The sequence below is a fragment of the Crotalus tigris genome, unplaced genomic scaffold (assembly GCF_016545835.1).
Source record: "Crotalus tigris isolate CLP2741 ecotype Arizona unplaced genomic scaffold, ASM1654583v1 scf7180000024167.7108832, whole genome shotgun sequence".
Classification (NCBI taxonomy): domain Eukaryota; kingdom Metazoa; phylum Chordata; class Lepidosauria; order Squamata; family Viperidae; genus Crotalus; species Crotalus tigris.
Genome location: NW_024100417.1, coordinates 1,834,293 through 1,856,162, shown reverse-complemented (window position 1 = coordinate 1,856,162; position 21,870 = coordinate 1,834,293). Strand labels below are relative to the sequence as shown.

General features: G+C 36.3%; 1 protein-coding gene across 2 annotated transcripts in view; it reads right to left on the bottom strand.

The window, feature by feature from the left end:
- The window catches only part of KIF21B (kinesin family member 21B), a 69,290-nt gene that overhangs the window by 26,398 nt on the left and 21,022 nt on the right, over positions 1-21,870 (bottom strand). For both annotated transcript variants that reach the window (XM_039323268.1, XM_039323269.1), the window contains exons 2-13: positions 17,590-17,812; positions 15,714-15,896; positions 14,609-14,758; positions 11,609-11,743; positions 11,107-11,274; positions 9,251-9,366; positions 8,220-8,415; positions 6,019-6,208; positions 4,733-4,796; positions 3,205-3,426; positions 1,892-1,976; positions 440-554 (exon numbers count right to left, since the gene is read on the bottom strand). In XM_039323268.1, coding sequence (XP_039179202.1) covers positions 440-554; positions 1,892-1,976; positions 3,205-3,426; positions 4,733-4,796; positions 6,019-6,208; positions 8,220-8,415; positions 9,251-9,366; positions 11,107-11,274; positions 11,609-11,743; positions 14,609-14,758; positions 15,714-15,896; positions 17,590-17,812 — 1,847 coding nt within the window. The remainder of the gene's footprint in view (positions 1-439; positions 555-1,891; positions 1,977-3,204; positions 3,427-4,732; positions 4,797-6,018; positions 6,209-8,219; positions 8,416-9,250; positions 9,367-11,106; positions 11,275-11,608; positions 11,744-14,608; positions 14,759-15,713; positions 15,897-17,589; positions 17,813-21,870) is intronic.

Here is a 21,870-nt window from a genome sequence, read left to right as displayed (position 1 = left end):
GCCTTCTTCTAAGACAGGAATGCATAAGGCCTCCTATGAAACTTAACATGGCCTTTTCCACTCAGTGTCTTAGGTAACAGCTTTCATCATCCTACCAGCATATCCAAGGTTGTTTAATGTATTCCCAAAGTAATTGGGAAACACAAGAACAGTTAAGATGACAGCAAATGGCCTATGCACTAATCAATCATAATAAGACTCATATGTACCTAAAACCATGCATTCACCTGGTATCAGGAAGCACTGTTGTTGAGAAATATGAATGGGAAAATTCTTTTGCTATTGTATTCATTTACTTCTGAGATTTTCATGGCCCAGTGATTGGCCAATGTGGAAACAATTGCTGGACAAAATGGGATTTTTAATTGTTCTGATAAGATAATTCTTGTATTTTAATCACTATAGTGATGGCATTAAACACTGTGAAACTGCATATTACCCTTTTCTTCAACATCTGAATCAGAATCCACCAGACTTTCTTCACTCCCCGAATCTTCTTCATCTTCTTCGTCCTGGCCACCTTCTTCCTCACAGCCACTTTCATCCCTTTCCTCCTTAAATAGGAGGAAAGCCATGATAAAAAATAAATGAGTTGCAATACTACTCCTTCCACGATATCACAGTATTAACCCCTCCCAATTTCTATTTGAATTTGAGGTACTGTTGTCAATTTTTCTTGGTTCTTTGCTCATTTTGTTCCAGTGGGAACTGATTGGTGGTAATTTGGTATGGTGAATTTTGCAAGGTTTAAGACAGCTTTCTCTCAGCCAATATCCTCCAGATGTGCTGAGATTTCAACATATAGACAAGGCTTAGAATTCTTAAAGTTGAATTGCCATATATATCTAGAGGCTGTCAGATTAGAGAGATGTTATCTCCTATAAATCATACCTCCCCTCTTAATTTTAACCATATTCTTCCAGCGAACTGATCAGCAAACACTAAGAATCCAAACTATGAACAATTAGAAAATTCAGTCACAACCAGTATTGAGAAAGCTTGATGTCCAAAGCATTACACTGGCTGCCAATTCATTTCTGTGCAAAATACAAAGTGCTGGATGCTATGTTTAAAACCTACACAGCTTAGGCTTTTTGAGAGGCTGCTTCCTTCTGTATGTACCTGCATCTTTATTGAGATTTATCTACAATGATTGTGAACTCATTTAATACAGCTCAGGTTTTTAAAATGCCTATTTTGTAGAGGCTTTTACTGTTGACTCAAATGTTAATTTTAATCATTAATTTTAGCTGTTTTCCTTTTTTGTTTTAATTCCTACTTTAACTGTGATATTTCAGCTGTAAATCATTCTTATGATAAACCGCATTACAATAAAAGCCCACAACTGTTGTTTGGTTTGCTAAATAAGGGGAGAATTCTTAATTCACAATTCCTTATTTTCCTTTGTAATTCGTACTGTATTAGCTATTGACTGATAGCAAATCCCCTGCTTCGCTAATGGCTGGCCCTGTCATCACAGCACTTGTCTTCAAATGGGCTTTACACAGGATCTTGTCAGATTTGGATCAGGCCTTCCTCTAGTTGTGTACCTATCTAAGTTAACACCGCTGCCTGACTTCTCTATTTCATATGCTGATGGCATTTAAAAAAAAAAGCATCCAGTTCTTGGAGGGGATGAAACAAGATATTTCATTCTGAAGCTTAAGGAATTAGCTGGGAATTGCTTATGTCAGGAGATTTGGAAAGCAGAGATTAAATTGAATGAGAAAAATGACTTGAAAGCCTTCTTTGTCCAAATTGAGCTTGCATTTTATTGTTGGGAAATCACTCTTATCCTCCTTATGGAGCCTCTGCAGTAAATGGAGCACAATGGATGGGTGAGTAAAAAGATCACAGACATTACACACACGTGAGAAGGAAAACCTCTTACCTCTTCTGCCTCATTCTCGTCATTTTCATCTACCTCGCTTCCCTGCTGCAGCCTCAACCGCTTTTTAAACCCTTCTTTCTCTGGGCTATCAAAGAAAAGTGAATTTTATGTCCACATTTGTTTTGTTTTTAAGCCATTCTTTTATTCTAGATTTCAACCTAAAAGGCAGATGATCCACTATCAGAGTAGATATCATTACAATCAAAGGAACATTGGTTTCATTTATATCCAATAATGAAAAACACCAGCAGGACAGCCAATATAAATAATAATTTTTCTATAGATCTTGGCCAAGTCCCTTTATTTGACAATACCTTCAGCAAGACAGACCCATCCATACTTACTATCTTTACACTATGTATACCAGTATAGTAATAACATTTTGAACTGCAGAAGTTCATAATAAGAGTGACAAACAGAATACCTAATTTATAAATATCAGTATGAGTACAATGTATGTGTAATTACATGGGAGTGATGCCATAGGGCACAGTGGGTGCTTATTTCTTGCTGCAGAACACACTGAACTTAATAAAAGATCTTCAGCCAGCTGAAATACAACCTATAATTTTTTAATTAGAGATTCAAATTTATTTGACTAATATATTAGCATTTAAATTGCTATTGTAAAATTAGGGATCCAAGAAATGGCAAAAATGTGGTATCAAAACTCTACTTAATTTCTTTTTCTCCATCACTGTTTTCTTATATACTAAAGAGGAACAAATGATAGATAGCTCAAACCCTTATAAATATCCAATTTAGGAGCCAGAATAAGTAATCCTGTCAGTTACCCTGGCCCTATATTTTATCACTCTAATTGAAATAAGCCCCAAAGCACTGATCTCCAGCGATTTTCTTTGCTGCACCACTGATTTGTGTGTCTGTATGTCCATGGCCAAGTTAGTCTTAACCTCTGGCAATTGCCTAGATAGATCCACATAGCTTTATTAGCAAGATTTTTTGAAGTAGTTTGCCCTTAACTTATTTCTAGGGCTGAGAATGAGTGACTGACCTAAAGCTATCCTGTTTAGTCATGCCTAAGGAGGAATTATAGCTCACAAACTCTAGCCCCGTCCCTTTAACCACTACACCACTAAACTCATGCCTCTGATTACATTTATTTATTAAGCAAATTTAAATAGCCATCCAACATACACAAAAGTGACTCTGGGTAGATTTAGTCTTCAATAATGATTGCTGAGACACAAGAATTGGTAAAGAGTAGGAAGGATGGAAAGATAGGAGATGTCCCATCCCCAGGCACTGTTATAAAGATTGTGACAATTGATGAAATGGGAAGTGTGGTTTACCTTTTTCTTCGCTGTTTTGTCTCCTTCTTCAGCCTCTCGAGATCTTGCTTGGCCCACTGTAGAACTTCAGAGGCTTCAGCTTCCAACGAGGTGGCAGGGGAACGTGAATCTCCCAATCCAATCCCTGGTGACAAGCCCAGGGTATAGGGCAGCCTAGATGAAACCCGGTTCAGATTGCGGCGTAGTGATTCATTCATAGCTTCACTCTCCAAGAGTTTTGTCCTACAAAGGAAACACACACAGACACACAGACACATACACACAACCTAATTAGATACAAACTTCTTTGAAGTTCTCTGGTATGGAGAATTTATTTGCCCCCAAAAGCATGAAACAAGATAATTAATACCATATTTTAATGACATAACTTCCTGATGTTCTAAGTTCAAAAGATTACTATATTACAAGAAGAGGAACCAATAAGCAAAATATGTTCCAAAATATGCCCCTCCATAAACCCATTTATATAGCAAAATACTCAAAAATAAAAAGATGAAAGGATAAAGCAAATTTTAAAAGTTCATCCTACTCAGATTCTCAAGGTCACAGAAAACAGTTTCAGGCTGCATTGTATAACGTAGCTAATGATATCAAGCTAATGATTCAAACACTGAAGAATGATCTTTTATAAGAATTTAGCAGTGATCAAAATGTAGCATCAAAGTTAAAAATAATTCTTCTTTCTGTACAATGTTTTCAAGTGTAAATACAAGTTTTTACAAATGCAAGGTCTATACATATGTTGTTCATAGTATGGTTAGGTGTGTGTCATGTATGTGTTTCACTTTGAGAGTGGGCAACTAAATTTCATTTCTGATGTGTGCCATTGTGCCCACAGTATAAAAATGACAATAAATCTTATCTTATCTTATCTTATCTTATCTTTTCATCTTATTTTATCTTTAAGATGTCAGATAACATAACCTAAGGCACCTGAAAGCTTAAAAGTTTTGGAGTTCTGCAAATAAGGAAGATTTAATCTTATCCATCAATTAAAAAATGGGCAATTGTGCCTTTGTGCCAGATGTATATTTATAGGAACTGTCAACATTAAACACTTATTTTGTATTGTCTTAAAAAAAATCTATGTCTCTGTATACAAATGCAGTAGTTCTGCCTTTCTTGCACCTCCATGCTTGGATGATACTGAAATTTGGTTATTGTGAATTTATGAAATTATGGCTGTTCCAACTGTATGTTCTTGCATCTATGCCTGCTGTGCTTGCTGCATCTTCTGTGCATGTACAGCCTGTTGCTCTTTTGTACTGGTACTACTGTCCAACTTTGGGTACCATCAACACAAATGTAAAAATAAAGCAAATCAGAATATAAACTTTGTGTAATGTGGAGAAATTCTTAGACACTTTAATCTACACTTTTTGTAACTTCTGAGATATTACAAATTTCTAAGTGCTTTAATTTTTCTTCTATACCAGAACTTTTCCTTTCCCACATCTGAGGATGGCTGGCAACTGTCCCCACATCAAAAATATCCTGAACATAAAGCAAAAAAAAAAATTCTATTTACCTGAGATCTTCAATTTCCCTGATGTAGTTCTGGATCAGAGCACCAATAGCCTCATTACCATCACCTGGAAGAAAAGTACAAATAAGAAACAAAACATCAACTACAATAACAAAAACAGTTTCTAAAACTGAAGCAATCAAATTAAGAGAAAAAGCTAGGTAAAAATAACCCAAGGCAATATAAGAAATTTTCTTGATTACCAGGAATGCTATAGGCAACTATCCTAAAACTTAACTATATATAACAATAGTCATTTAGTTAATAGTCATTTAGTTTTAATATGGAGGAAAAATACTGGTGAGGCTCCCACCAATCCAGAATTTCATCCAATCAGGATCCCACATCAGGTTTTTGTAGATAAAATTAGGTAGATTCTCTGCCTAATAAATATGTTCCATAGTTTTTGTTAGCTTGTTTTGCAGCAACAGCATTTGGGAGAGGCAAACAAAAAGAAAGAGGGGGATCTCTTTGTCCGATCGCCTATCTCTATTGAAGGCAAACAATTAAAAAAAAGAACTATTCAAAGTAACTCGACGTATTGTTCTTGCTTTTGGGGGCTGTCAGTCTGCCTTCTAACTCTGAATACATGGGGGAGGGGCTGATGGTGATAGTGGTGGTGGTGGAAGAGGAGGAGGAGGAGAAGGAAGAAGAGATAATTTTATGAGTCTTTTTTATTGTTTGTTGTCGGAGCTGCCTCTAGCACAATGTTTTATTTATTTATTTATTTATTTTATGAGACTTATATACCGCTTTAAGTGCAAGCACTCTCTAAGCGGTGTACACAAGTAAGCAATTATATATATATATTTACATTGCCCCCAACAATCTGGGTCCTCATTTTACCTACCCCGGAAGGATGGAAGGCTGAGTCAACCTTGAGCCGGTGAGATTTGAACCGCTGACCTGCTGAACACAGTCAGCTAAAGTGGCCTGCAGTACTGCACTCTAACTGCTGCGCCACCTCGGCTCTTTTATTATATTTTATTCTTTGATGACTGCTATTTGTTGTTTTTAATTGTGTACTCTGCCCTGAGTTTCAGGTTGTATACATAACTATATAAACTGAATAAATAAATGCTTCTGAAGTGGCTGTTATTCCGAAAGCAATGTACCCAGATTAAGCATATTTGTCTCAATATATAAGCAATGTCACATGTAATCTGTACTTACTGAAGGAACTCTGTAAATTCAAAGATTCCACTGTTATTTAAGAAGTCTGCAGAGTTCACTCTATGCTGGGCTTTGAACCGGCATGGGAACCCCAACAGTAGCTCTCACAGTCTCACCTGCCTTGGCAAGAATCAGATTGGCTTCCTGGCTCATCAAATGGGTGACACGGATGTTGATTGCATCAATGGCCTCCTGCATGGCTTTCACCCGCATGCGTAATGTGGTGTTCTCCTTCTGCAGCATGGCGTTCTCCTGATACAGGTCACTGTAACCTTCAGAGCCATCTTCTGCAATAACACGCTTACCCTTTGAGGTGGGAAAAAACAGTGGGGAAGGTTGAAATGAATAAAAAGCAGTCAGTTGAGTATTCTGTGAGAGTAGAAGTTATAGGGCAAAACCATATCACATTCTAGTACTGTGATATTTATCCTCATATATATTGAAGTAGGGTGCCTGTCAGATCCTTTTGAACAAGCAATAGAAGTAGTGGACAAGATGTATTTCTCTGTTTGCATTTTTAGATTTTGATTATGAAATCTGCATAGAGGTTGTAGACATGATACGCAATAACATTAAAACAAACTGCAATCTAAAGAAATACATTTGCATAGAAGCGTCATAAGTGTGTGCCAGAACTTGAAAACCAGGATAACTATAGACAGTAACTCAGAATAGATTTGTTTTTATAGATAGTCCTCGAGTTACAACAGTTCATTTAGTGACTGTTCAAAGTTACAACGGTACTGAAAAAACTGTTTTTCACACTTACGACCATTGCCACATCCCTATGGGCATCTGATCAAAATTCAGATGCTTGGCAACTGACTCATATTTATGACGGTTGCAGTATCCCAGGGTCATGTGATCACCTTTTCGACCTTCTGACAAGCAAAGTCAATGGGGAAGCCAGATTCGCTTAACAACCGTGCTACTAATTTAACAACTGCTGTGATTCACTTAACAACTCAGGCAAAAAATGTTGTAAAATGGGGCAAAACTCACTTAACAAATGTCTCACTTAACAACAGAAATTTGGGACTTAATTGTGGTTGTAAGTCGAGGACTACCTGTATTGTCTTTCTAAATAGCTAGATCTGGCAACTTGCCAAAAGGAGAACAAACATCATGAAGATGCCTCAACTCAAAAACATTTCTGTTTTGAAGCGTTATCTTGATGTGAAAAAGTTAGCTAAACCTCAAGTCAACCACTTTGAGCTGTTCCGCTTTGGCAGAAATGTCTTTGGTGCAGGCAAGTGTGCAGAAAAGATTTAAGGCCAATGAAGTAGCCAAGATGATACAATTTAGCAGCAATGTACAGAGCCTTCAAGTGGGGCTTCATTTCACTTCTTGGAGACACATCAAAGGGGTGCTTTATTATTTGAACCTCAATCAAAGCAAAGCTCTCCTCTGATACTTCATAAAGCCCACTCCTTAGTTACGCGGCAGAGCAAAGCTTATACAATTCCTTCATTGTTGCAGTTAGCAATTCACAGACAGGATATTCAGTGACCTAGTTCACAAATAACACAATGGCATAATACAATTTGGTTTGGAGTTAGCACGATTCATTGGGAAAAAAGATTTGATCAACATATTATGGTTAAAAAAAGAAGCTTCGATAGGTATTATGTGCAAACACAGTCAATGAGTGAGGGGGAATAAATCAGTACACTTCTGAATGTTCACATATTTAGTGAAAATACAGAAGTACCTTTTTAATTCCCATCTTTCTTATAAATTCACAATTCCATGAAAGTATTTGGAGGGAGGGGGCAGAGATTGTTTAGCAGCTGAGAAAATTTGAAATGTACTTTTGGCTCTGCGTTTATTGGCCAGGGGATATTCTAATCCTGAACTTCAAAAATAATCTTCTTCCATGAAACCATGCCTTTGACTTATCTATTTACACCAAGAGACAAGTGTACTCCAATTAGACCACACATAGTTTCATTCCTCACAAATGCCAACATTTCACCCCAAACTCTTTAAAAAGGGGGGGAGGGGAGAAAGGAAGTCAACTCCTGCTATTTTCTGGGTTCAATATATCTATTTTGAAGAGAGAAGGTCAGAAGCACCTCTGATTGTTCATATATAATGATTCCATTGCAGAAAAGAAAATGCTAAAAAAGACTGAGAAAGAGGTCATATAAAAATTACTTTGGGGTTTTTTAAAGCATATTTAAGTAGGTTTATATAAAACATCAAAGACTCAAAAACATATTGAAATCACTAGAGATATTTCTAATGCTAGAAGTCTGTATTTGATTTAGGAATCAAATTTCATAGTAACAAGCAGTTGCTCATGGCTTATACTTACTGCCTTATATTCCATAAGTTCCATCTGGAGACGAGCAATTTCAGCTCTCAGGGCACTGATCTGCTGGCTGGTCTTGTCTTGATTAACCACCACTTTGTTCTTGATGTTGCGAGCACGATTGGCATACTTAAGGGTATTCAGGGTCTCCATAAAATCCCGATCTGAAGGACTCACACAGGCAATCATCACAGTTTGGCTATAAAAGAGGAGCACAGATGGACTAAAAAAACTTCCCTGTAGTGTCAGCCATGCCCAAATAGGAATAACAAAGCAGTTTGTCAAGGCACTTTTAATACTGACTTCTTCAAACATGTTCATCTGGGAATGCAGCTCAGCAAGCAAGGATGAAGATCTACATGTAAGGACCTTTCATGTAGAACTTTCATTCTTCTGGATTATCAGTGAATTATTAAACTATCTGCTCAATAATGAATAGGAAGCAGGGGATTTCAGATCCAAAATGTACAGGTAGTCTTTGACTTACGACCACAATTAAACCCAAAATTTCTATTGCTAAGCAAGACTGAGTTTTATCCCATTTTATGACATGTCTTACCACAGCTGTTAAGTGAATCGCTGCAGTTGCTAAGTTAGTAATACGGTTGTTAAGTGAATCTGGCTTATTTTGATTACTTCACCATGGGGATGCTGCAATGTTCATAAGTGTGAAAAAACTGTCATAAGTCAGTTTTTTCAGTGCCATTGTAACTTTGAATGGTCACTAAGCAAACTGTTGTAAGTCAAGGACTACCTGTAGATTACTAAAATTTGATGTTAGGAGGTTCAGTTGCCAAAATTTGGATTAAAAACTATTTTAGGCTAATTATACAACCATCTACACTGCAGAAGCTAATAATGACATGTGAAATAATTAAGCTAGTGGCCTTGTCCTGACTTCTGATTAAGCCCATATGTGGCTATACATGTGCCGTCTTTTCTTCTGAAATTCTCAATGCTAGCAACCCCGTATCAACACTTATATAGACTTCCGGTTGACGTAAAGAGCTCTATTAATGTTTCTTCCCATTTACCTATTTCCACCAAGTGAATCTTGGAGAAGCCTGGTCAACTTTGAATCTCGGTAGGGCACGTGCAACGCTTTCTTGCTCTGATCCCCAAGGGCACTGATGACGTTTCCTAAGGCTAGCTGTCAGAGAAAGAGAAAAGTCAGTAATAAAACTGCCTTATTTTGCTCTTGCCTTCATTTTAGAACTGTTACTCCATAAATGCTTCCCAGATAAGCATCAGAGCTCCAGACTATTTTCCTCCTTCCATTCCCAGCTTATTAGATTATAAACACACATTGGCTGGGAAGTGGATTCTCCTTGCTTAAAGGAAGATTAGACTGATACAATGACATAATTTTTCCATTACAGGAATGTAGCATGTGAATTTTCTTTTCAAAAGGCAAGTCAGCTAGACTAGCAAACCATCTTCACTTAACTACATAAACTGCCTTTTTATTTATGAAACACACATCAATTCAAAGTTTCTCTTCTTATTAAAAATTCCCAACCCTCAGAATTATGGGAGAAATGTATACAATAAAAACCATAGCTCAAAAAAATTGGTCAAATATTTATGTTTTATATATGACTTCCAGTGGACTTGGTTTTTTATTTCATTGATTCTTTTACCTCCAGAAGGATCCTGAGCACTGCTACTTTGGCTATTGATCTTTTATGTGCCATTTCCCTTTTGTTATTTAATTCTTTCACTACATTTCAGACACCTAACCTACAGTGTCTGAAATGGTCATGGTCAGATTATACTGCTTGATGCTATATATGCATTGCAAAAAAATTGCAACTAGTGTATTATATGATGCATGTTTCCAAAAGTCAATGTCACATTCATATTTTATATTTTCAAATATACCCTGCAGCTATGTTAGGATTTGACATGGAAAAGAAATGCATGAAGCAGCCCTTTAACTAAATGTCAAAGCTGCTGATTGATAACAGAAATTAGTCAAACTTTCATATTTTTGTAAAGATCAACTTGTTCTTTGCAGCTATTCCAGTAAATGAAACTCTGCCCTCCAGAAGCAATACATAATACATTTCATAGACAATCCCCTTTCATGAAACTGCATGCTACAAACAGCTCAGTTCTTAATGAACATGTCCAAACTCATATCTGTGGAGACATTAAACTACTGGGGCACTTCCACACGAAAATTTTACACTCTTCTTGTATTGTTTCAATGTCTTCAACAATCATGCTCCATAGTCTTGTTTGAGCAGCACAGCTGATTGTCTTCTGCTCAGCTAGAATGTAAAAGGAGTTACTACAATATTAGTTTTATGCCATAGACTTCAGAGCTTATGAGTGGGCAACCTCATGCTATCTCCCAGCTCCTTGACTCTTCCCTCCATATAGCCAATAACTCAAAATCATTCCTCAGTGTTTCAGGGATTAAACAAATGGGCTGCTTAGTTTTTTGTCCACCTTCCTGGCTGTTTTTTAAATAACTCAGAATGAAGTAAGAATGAGGAGCAGGGTGCCAGCTGAATATGTTTGCAGTAACCTTTCACCCATTGCATAGAGCACTATTGAGCCTTTCTAGTATTCTTTATGTTTTGAGATGATTGCAATGGATGTCTCTTCAAAATGACTGTGAGAGTCTGTGGAGCAAACACTGTGGCTGTGCAAGAGTGCCCTGAATCACAAGATGCTGGACTGAATATTATGGGGCCTGTCTTCCTCACATCGTATTGTCTATATGCCATCAGTCCAGCCAAGCAAAAATGCTCAAGGCAGCAAACACAATTCACCAATAGAGATTCACCAACAGAAAATAATAAAATAAAAAACTATATACTTAAAACATAATTAAACTACAACCCAAAATACCATATTCAGTCTTAAAAGCAATCCACCATACCAAACCACAATTGATAGAGATGCCTTCTTTAGCTCTCTCGCCTGTGGCCCCAGTTCTTTTCAACCTCTCTGAGCCAGCTAGATCAACAAAGTGGAATTTGGCTGTTCGTGTCTCATATTCACTGGTAGGTTGGGATCCATCCAGGAGACTATTTGAGTCTCCATTCACCTGTAGGAAGAACAAGTCCCAGCATCAGGTTACATGGTATAATTTGCTAACACCTGTACCATATAAAATATCAGCTATGGTTATATTGTCACAAAACCAATAATACACTCACAAAATTAACTTGCTGCTGGCATGAGAAGCCACGCTTCCTCTTCTGAGATAATGAGACTGAATCAAGCTCCCAAGTTTTCATTGACTACATCAAAGTTCTTGCTGTGTCTTTAATTCCTACACTACATGTCTGCCATCAAAAATTCCACCCTTTCCATTTGATAGTAGAGGGGCAAGAGACACGATCCCTTCTGATCTCTGCTTCCCCTCCTTATGGCCTTACCAAGTGTACAGGAGAGCAGACACGCATTTGGCAAAGGTAGATTGTAAAGATAGCGTGGGAGCGGGAACTTTGGACATTCATCTGGGTGCTGGCTGTGGTTCGGGAGAGAGCTCCCTGTTTCAGGCACTGGATCAGCTGCAGTGAGAGAGAGGATATACTTTCAGACCAATTGCAAGCCCCTCCCCCCAATGTAAAGGAAAAGTACTACTCCATCTTGCTTAAATAAGCTGCTATACTATCTTATTAACCATAGCAAAAATCTTCCCCGACACGCCACAAGACAGTAATAATACAAGCTGAACTAGATGCTATATGCAGTTAAATCTTTCTCTGAGCTAAAAGGGGTTTCCAAGTGAAGAGTGGTTAGAATAAAGTGTTTTATCCTTTCCTCTCTTGCTGTTTCTTACCTCAAAATCATTTCCCCAATTCAAACATAATTTAGGTTGCACTTCCTTCTGAACAGAAGAGTTATGCATTTTTCACAGGAAAATTTGTTTGTTAATTTCCTGAATGGCTGGATTATTTATTTCAGCAAAATAACATACAAATCTGGTGAAACAAGGGAAATGAAGATATTTGACTTGAAAGATATCTTGAAGAAGTTCACTTCTTCTGTTAATACATAATCTTGGGAGGAGGGATCCCATGGTTTAGGCACATATTTCAAATGCTTATTTCTCTTTTAAATATTTAAACAAATGGAGCGGTGAGATACAATTTAAAATTAGGACAAATGATTGTTAATAAATGTATAGTAAACAAATGTATTAATTCCAAATCTAATTATATAAAATTAGTCTTATTTAATCAAAATTATTAAGACAGAGATCTGAATTGCAAATAATAATAAACTAGACAATGGAACCTAACATATTCAGAGGATGAGTTTTCAAATGTGGGATAAGGATGAAGGAAAAAAGAGAGAGAATTTATCTCAATGGCTGAAGTAATATTGGGAATAAAGATAGAGATTTTCAGATTCTTTCTGTATTTCCCCACTTAAAAAAACTTTCTGCAAAAGACTAATTGCATTACACTTCTGAAATAATTAACAGCCAAATGAAGATGGTAAGTGACCATTCAATTTCATTTTATTTCTAATGAAACAAAGATCTAAATATCCTGACAATATATATTGAAATTTTTGATGAAATGAAGAATATTGTACCTAGAAATTTAAAATTTTAGGATTATAGCAGAATAAATTAATTTCTCACTGTGTGAAATTATTAAATGTTAAATTGAATGCTAATGGCTAAATTTAAAAATGTACAGAGCAGAAGAACATTTATATCACCTTGGTAAATGCGCATTTTAAATTGCTAATCCCTTGACAATGGAAAAAATCATGGAAAAAATGAGATTTAAAGCGTATATATTTATACATACAGTATAATTGAGCTGCTTTAAAATTGCTGCTTTCTAGTACTCAGTATTAAATATGATTATTTATTATTTCCAAAGATTAAATACTAATGTTTTTTTAATTGGGATATTAGGATACGCCACGCAAGGATCTAAAACAAATCCAACACTCCTTGCAATCCAATATGCTGAAAAAGATCCTACACTGAGAGAACTATCATTATTTGAATGAAAGAAGGAAGGATCTGTATATATAAATTCAGTGTCAGTTTTTCTCATCCTGATGCTTTTCAGGTATGTTGAATTTCTCTAGACAACGTGGGAACGGAAAGCCAATAAAGCAATAGTGCATCAGGTTGGCAAAGCTACAATTGAGCGTGGCAGCTGTTCAGTGTCTTTTAGAAGAACAACACTCAAGAACAGGAATTTGGCTTTGTTAATATGGTTTTGGCTATGGAAAGAATATTTGGCATGATTTGATTCATTTTATGCTTCATAAGCATTTTGTGAGTTCTTAAGAGGATTTGAATAATGGTGTGAATTTGTGTCTTAATATTGGGAAACCAATCCTTTGGTTGTTTTTTTTTTATATTTACCAGAAAAAATATATAGATAATTCTTCACATAAATTCCCAGGATAGGAATGTATGTTAAAGTAATGAAATAAAAATAAAACAATTTCCCAGCTGCTTCTCTGTCTGTAAGAGGAAAGATGTATGGGTCTATACTTTAACTACATATGGAGAGTAATCAGTGGGACAAACTGTAAGCAGACCCTTTCTGATCTGATCCTCTTCAGTCTCTACTGTAGTGTCCAAGGCTTGTTATCTGTTAAAACTAAGAAGTATTTCCAACCGATTAATATATACACAGTATCAACTAGATTCTATTTGTTAGAACATAATAAGAGTAACAATTTGAGCTGCAAAAAGTAAAAATGGAAATCCATGGAAAGCTAAAGATGATGTTTCACATTATAAAAAGCAAAATGAAGAGTGATTTTTTTCATAGCTGAAAAAATGGGTTCAGTTATGGACGTCATCCAAATAATGAATGGCAATTAGAATCTGGATAGAATGTTGGAAAGTTAACAACTCTAGTGAAATCAGAATGAGCCAAGCTAAAGTTTGAAACACAGTTGAGGAATTCTAATCTCAAAATCCCATACATACACAAAATCAGTTACTCCAGTTCAATTAAAGCTTAGTTTTCATCATCTTACTACTTTGTTGCAAAGATAGGAAAGTGGAATCTCCTATCCCAGTATTTAGATAGATTTTATAGGTGAAACTGAGTAAGTAATAACTTTGAAGAGAAGCTTGATTGGATGGATGAGAAACTACTAGAAAATACCAGGATTGTAGGCTAGATGGGGAAATTGAAAAACATATGAGAAGAAAGTTAATGGCAAATCATTTCCACACAGTAGTGTTATTCAGAAAATTATCCATGAAGCCACCATCTGTCCAACTTTACTCGAGTTCACTTGTATCTACTTTATCTGCTAGGTAAAGTGAAGAGTATGTAACTTCTTTTAGCATCTGTGAACATGGAATCAGAAATTAAAAGCTGCTCCAGGTTCAGTAAGATGAGACATAGGAGAAAGAGTTTATGTACAAAAAATTATTCACTTACCTCATCCTGTGAGCTAATAATACGTGATGTAACACCTGTGGTATAAATACCACCACTGGCATCTTCGTGGATTTTGATGTTTGATTTTCGGTGGCGATACTCAGGGTCTCTTGTGCTATCAAAAAGATCCAGGATTTCCTCATTATATAGCTGAACAATGAAACAGAAAAACAAATTACTGATGAATGTATTGTTTTGCTTTTTAAACTGCTCCACGACAAACAAAAATTGGTAAAATTTTAGATATACAAATGTTTGAAGATCAAAGCTTAGTGTTTTATTTTAGTAGAAAGTGATGCTGATTACAGTGTCAAAAAGCCTATAAAAGAACTAGCAAGTTTGAAATTCTATAATTATTACAGATAATGTGAAGTTATTTATCTCCTTGGTTTTAAGATTTGGTGCTTTTTGTAAGGAGAGAAATTCATTATTGTGATTAACATAAATGAGAAGTTATAGAAGTAAAAATATGGAGAGGTACAGTACTAAATGAATACATCCTTCCCTTAAAACACTAAACAAAATCTGAACACTGAGACAAATGTTCTGTCTATTATGTTTGCAACGATCAGAAACAGGTAAATAAATAATGCAATTTATTCATGTGGTAATCCTCAGAAGTCAACAGTGTTTCAAAAGTAATATGAGCTGAGGGCTATGAGAAGAGTAACTTTTTTATTTTATTTTCTTGCTTGTATTTTATACTTTCTTATAATTATTGTCAAGAATTTCTCTTCTGCTCACAGGTTATTTATTGTATACTAGAATATATAAGAATGATAAAGATAAGGCCTCCTTCAAGTCAAGATTAATTTCTGGTAGCTTTCTGAACACCATATAGTTTTATGGTGTCTCCTACCCCAATATCAACCATGTTAATATTTGACTAGGGCAGTTAGTTAAAAACTGCCACCTATTAAGACTGTACAGGAATACCCAATACTTTAATTTATATTTGAACTGAAATAATATCACTGGTCACTATTTATCTTCAGACACTGAAATAGAGAAATTCCACCTCACTTCCCAGTCCCAGTTGCCTTATCAATGAGTTTGTAAATACTCTTATCTCAGGACTCACTCTCTATAACATCAATATACTTACCTCCAAAAACTGTGCACTGACTTTGAACTCTGGGATGGGGACCCCCTGGTCTTGTGCAGCCTGCTTACGTGCTTGTAGGCCATTGAAGAGATGGGCAATGGCCCGTGGAATTATGCCCTGCTCCTCTTCAGAAGCGTTCATGTCGAAACCAGTGCCCATGGTATAAGTCTTACCTGCACCTGTCTAAAGATGATAGTATTTCATGGAATTGTCTCAGGCAAAATAGATAAGAAAACATGTACCTTTGGTCTGTTCTGTTGGTCATTCAAGCAAACACAGACTATCACTATCAAAAACACAGACTATCACTATCAAATTTACTCCTGGCCTTATTTTTTTAAATTCCAGTTTATGCCACATCCTTTTTCATATTTGTCATAGTTTTTTTAGTTAGCTAAAGTGAGTCCACATTGTGCTGTGTCTATTGTGTAACATAAAAACATAACATTGCCCTAGAGGGAAGGGTAATAGGAATTTCTAAAATGAAAAGCCATTTAATGTCACAAGCTAATTTGCAAGCTTGTCAACTGCTGCCATTTGTTTCAACATTAATCTACCATGTATTATTCTTGCACCTAATTAATTCATTTCAAGTTCTCTCCCATCCTTTCCCAAGGGCTGGTGAGAACCAGTGTGAAGCCATGGCTTGAAATGTGAGAAAACTAATTTCAAACCCTCTTATGCTCATTAGGTTGCTTTTAGACGCTATTCCTGGACTCAGCCTCATTTGCCTTATACGTTTCTCCTGATGCTGAAGCATTGGTCCTAAAGTACAGGTCCCTTGGGAAAAAATACGATTAAAAACAAGGCTTAGTCATCAGAATATCCACAATCCAGGATATAAAATTAGTATTAGAAACAATGAGAAATGAAGAGAGAATGCAAATAAATAAAAACAGAATGTAAGTCCCAAATATATGTTTCATTCTAGTAAAAAAAGATAAGCGAATGTTATGACATATCCAGAAAGATTTGGATTTATCACTATGATGTTGCTTTAAAGAACATGTATGTAGGTCTGCATGCTGTGTATTTAAATATCAATGATGCCTTGAAAATACTCTTTTGATCAAAAATTGTATTCTTTTATTGGCTTGAGGACTGGATATGTATCTGAAGAGATCTTTTGGATATATAGCTAAATATCCCATCCTTAAGTCTATTTGCCCTGTGAAATTTGACTGTTCCTCAGTTTATAGAGGTAACTGCTAGTCCATTGCAGCATGTTTTCTGTAAGTTTTGCATATGGAAATATATATTTGCTTTCTACTCTGGTAATTTACTCTATATCTTTCCGCTAATGCTAAAGCCCAATTTTCATCATCATTTCTAATACCCTGACGAATTTCTCCATATAATTATTGGTACAGCAGTATTTAGTTCCACTATTTATACCAATTAGTGGATAGCTTTAGTGATCTTTAAAATTTTCATTTCTTAAAGCTATCACTACAAAATAAACAATCTCAGTCACTTCTTATTTTACTTTGTGACAAGGCTACTGCATACTTAAGTAAAGTTATTGTTACCCCTTATATACCTCCCCCCAGAAGAAATGCTAAACAGGGAAGACAAAAGGTCCCACGTTGTATAAAAAGTGCTTATTTTGTTACACGGAGAGAAAGAGATGCATGTAATTAAATATTAAAATTTAAATATAAGTATAGTACCTCTCCCTCTAGTGGAAAAGACTAAGATTTAAGGGGTTGCCATACTGTTTTCTGACGGGTTTTATTAACTTTAAACTTAACTTGGCTGGACAAGCCTTCAAACAGAGAATGATTTTTCATAAAATATAGTACTCTGCATAAAGCAGTGAATCCCATTCAGATAAGCTCATAACAGAAACTGTGAGGAGAGTGAAAAAGACACACACCTGGCCATATGCCAACACAGTTGCATTGTAGCCTTCAAAGCAGCCTTCAATCAACTTGCTTACACAAGTTGTATAGATTTGATCCTGCCAAGTCTCCAGGTCAAAGACAAAGTCGTAGGTAAATGCTTTGTCCTTTCCCAGGAGTACTTGGGGTTCTCCAGGTGTCACTGATGTGCAGATGTGGCATCCTTCAATCTTTTCCTTTGGCATCTGAGGACGAATCCTGAAAAAAAAAAGGAGGGAGGTTAGAAGGTAATCTCTTTTAAGGAATTATAGGACTTAAGTACTAGAGAATATGAAGATAATGCTTTGGTAAGACCATCCTTGGAATACTGCATCCCATTTGTAAAAAAGATGTTGAGACTCTAGAAAGAATGCAGAGAAGAGCAACAAAGGTGATTAGGGGACTAGAGGCTAAAACATATAAAGAACGGTTGCTGGAATTGGGTATGTCTATTTTAATGAAAAGAATGGCAAAGGGTGACATGATAGTAGTGTTCCAATATCTCAGGGGTTGCCACAAAGACGATGGAATCAAGCTATTCTCCAAAGCAGATGAAGGCAGGACAAGAAGCAATAGATGGAAACTAATCAAGGAGAGAAGCAACCTAGAACTAAAGAGAAATATCCTGACTGTTAGAACAATTAATCAGTGGAATAACCTGCCTCCAGAATTTGTGAATGCTCCAAAACTGGAAGTTTTTAAAAAGAGTTTGGACAACCATTTGTCTGAAATGGTATAGGGTTTCCCTGCCTGAGCAGGGGGTTGGACTAGAAGACCTCCAAGGTCCCTTCCAACTCTGTTATTCTGTTCTGTGAAGAGATAATGCATTGGATAGCTTTTTCTAGGGCACAAACAGTATAGCCTCAAAAATCTTCATGAAGTTGCAAATCTGTATGTTTAAATAAATATAAATAAGAGCTCTCATATTATCTATAATAATAGAATAATGAACTTGCAAAAATAAAACCAACATCACTGCAGTGCTACAAGTACTTATAGATGCATGTTAGCATTATATTCCATAGACTGGAAGCAGGTAGATTTACCTGCAAGTGACAGATTAAATATAATAGACATACTGAGCTATAGGGTGGGAGTAGGTACTGTTAATAGATAGGTCTTTCTATTATTGAGTTGTACACAGCAAGCAATGTGTCATTGTAGTTAAGGGGGGTGAGAGTAGGCAGAATAAGTTATTTCTGCAACAAGATCCCTTGAGGAAAAAAGACAAAGTTAAGACAAATCACCCATTAGTAGAACTATGCAGATAATGTATTGATACACCAGAGAATCTGTAACTAGCATTTTGGTACCCATACAAATGGGGGCAAATCTCCCCTCCAGCCAAAAAGGCTCTTCTAGACCCCACTAGCCAAAACTCCTTGACCTACAGGGTCCATAACTCCTTCTGTTGGATTGAATGGGGTAGGCCAATCCCATTGCAGTGACATAATTCCCCAAAAAACCTGGTCTCATGGCATGAAGGGCTTTAAAATGATAACCAATAGACCCAGAAGCAAACCAACAACTAGTGCAGCTCACACAACAACAGAGTTACACGTGCCATCCTAGGGTCAGTCAGAACTGTACCATAAAACTCTCTCAGGTTTAATATTAGAAACAAACCATTTGAAACTCAGATGTGCTTCTAGATTTCATATTAGGATTCAAAGAAACATAAGAACAGGCCAGAAATTATACAAATATTTATCTATGTAGCTGTCTTAAAGTAATAACGAGCCCTTGATGTCTGTTGCTTTTTACTTTTTCTCTGCCTAATCTCCAAGAAATGTATCATTGCTTAAAGCTGCTGATAATATCAATTCATTTCCTCTGTTTAGCATTTTCTTTATAATTTTTATAATTTTACAATGGACGAAAAGGGGTGTTTTCTTACCTGAACTCCTTTTCTCAGCATGATGATGGAGAAACTTTAGTGACTTTTGGGCAAAATTATATTTCATGTTTTTTTCACCAATACAGTCTGTCTTTACTGTAAGCACTTATTATACACTTGGGACAGAAGCACAACATCTTTCTACAATTAGATGTTACTTGCCTGTATTTATACAGAACTAAAGCCAATCAAGTTGATGCTTTAGACTTGTTTTGTTTCTGGAAGTAGAACAGTAAGAGCAAATGTGATAATATAAATACATGCAGCATTCGGACTACTAAAAAATATCCTCTCAAAACCCCCAAAACCCTAGTTTCAGTGAGTTGGCATCCTGTTTGCAAAAGTTATTCAGAATTATAGTAGGCAATTAAATAAGCAGAGAAAATATTATATGTTTTGAGTTTGCTCCTAAATGTATAACTACTGTACCATAGGCACTTAAAGGCTAAAACAACAATAAGATAAATTGTAATGAATACAGCTTTTCAAAAAAAAAAAAAAATGGTGCAACTGCTACTCTATCAATCTGGGAAAAAGCTATCACTCTTTCAACTCTCCATGTAACTTAATAGTCCCAAGTCAGAGCAGGATTTATACTCAATGCAATGCTCATTTCTCTCCCTTTGTGTCAGGGAGATACTTTCAGAGTCCATATTGTTAAAGCGGATTTGATCTGGAGGATCAGAGAAGGTGAAAATAGCATATGTAAAACCATCTATTTTATAACTTCTGTAAAATGCTCCTCTTTTACTTAAGATCCCAGTCAGCCCTGATGAGTTTTACTTATATTTTTTTCTTAGTAGACCGGTATCCAGCAGGAAAACAAATCTAATAAGGTTCTGCATGCCTATTCACCCCATGTGGTCAACATACATTATTCCTGCCTCTCTTTGAGTTGTAGCTCCAAACCCTAGTTTATCTCAATAATAGCAATGTTTTTATTTTAACTATTATCCAATCTACAATTATTGCAAATTGTACTGCCATTCAGCTCACAAAAGATAGTCAGAACACTGTTAAAAAATTGGGAGGCTTCTCCATTCTGTGCCAACAGGATGGAAGAGTAGCAGTTCCCATGACAACCAAGTCTCTGCAGGAGGAGGAGGACGAGGACAAGGAGGAAGAAATGCAACCCTAAAAGAGAGCACACTGACAACACTATATAAAACACCACTCAGGCATTTTCTCCAGTGGTCTTGGCATATACAATGGCTTAGCTGTTCAGCTCTATCAGCAAAAGCCAACATTTATAGAGAGGGGAACCAACTGGGCTGGCATCCAAAGCACAAATGGCCTCTGGTCTTAAAGGGAAAGCTTTAGACCAGAGGCCAAAAAGGAGCTTTCTCTTTTTTCATGCCCAATAGTGTTTCTCATTCAGGAAGTTCCCCAAAAGAAGGGATTTCATCCTAGGATTTTCCAATCAAGCTAGTCTTTGCTCTAAATTTGCTTGCAAAAGGAGGATATATCCTAAAATTATTCCTGAATAAATAGAAACTAAATTAAAAGCCTTCTCACAAAGAGCTGGAATAAATAGTATTATGCCTTACAATTCTCAACCAGAAACAAAAGCTGTCTAAAAGAAAATGGTGAAGGATTCTCTTAAGAGCTTTACTTTATTTTTCAAAGGCCTATTTGCTTCCCTTACTTGTCAGTCTGATCATAAGGTCACTTTGGGCCAGGACAGGATGGAGACAAAAAGCGTGACTTATACTGCTCCTGCTTTATTCTGCCACTGAATTCCAATATTCAAAAGACTTAATTTAAGACTCTTATTTGAGTGGGGTCATAGAATCAGGAGAACTAAAACTAGTCAGTTAAATACATATTATGATAAACTCCAGTCAGTCAATGACCAGCACAATAAACCCGAATAATTGGAGAAAAGCCTGAGCCTGACATGTTCAATCAACAAATGCTTTTTTCTTGCCATGTAGCTAGAGAATACCATATTTTCAGGAAGAACATTAGTGCTGCCCCCATATAGTCTTAATATGGTCCTAATGCATGTTTGATCAGAAAAAAAAAAACAAGTAAAGGAACTTATTGACTCCCAAACATATATGGCTCAATAGATGGCACCCAGCACTTTGGATTGTACCAGGCATATCAGCAGCCAATGCAACTTTTGCAGTAATGGTCTGACATGAGTACAGTAGTACAGTAGTCTGGTGTAGAATCAATTACAATCTAGACAAGACAAGAAATAACAAAAAGTCATGAGTGGCTGTCATTATAACTCCCAGTTCAGAAAAGGCTGAAACTGGCATACAAGCAGAACTCTACAAAATTCTCCTGGCCATGGCTTCCACCTGTTTTTCAGCAGGATCCATGAATCCAGGGAAATCCCCAAATATGATTCTGCCCCCTATGAGGAGCATAG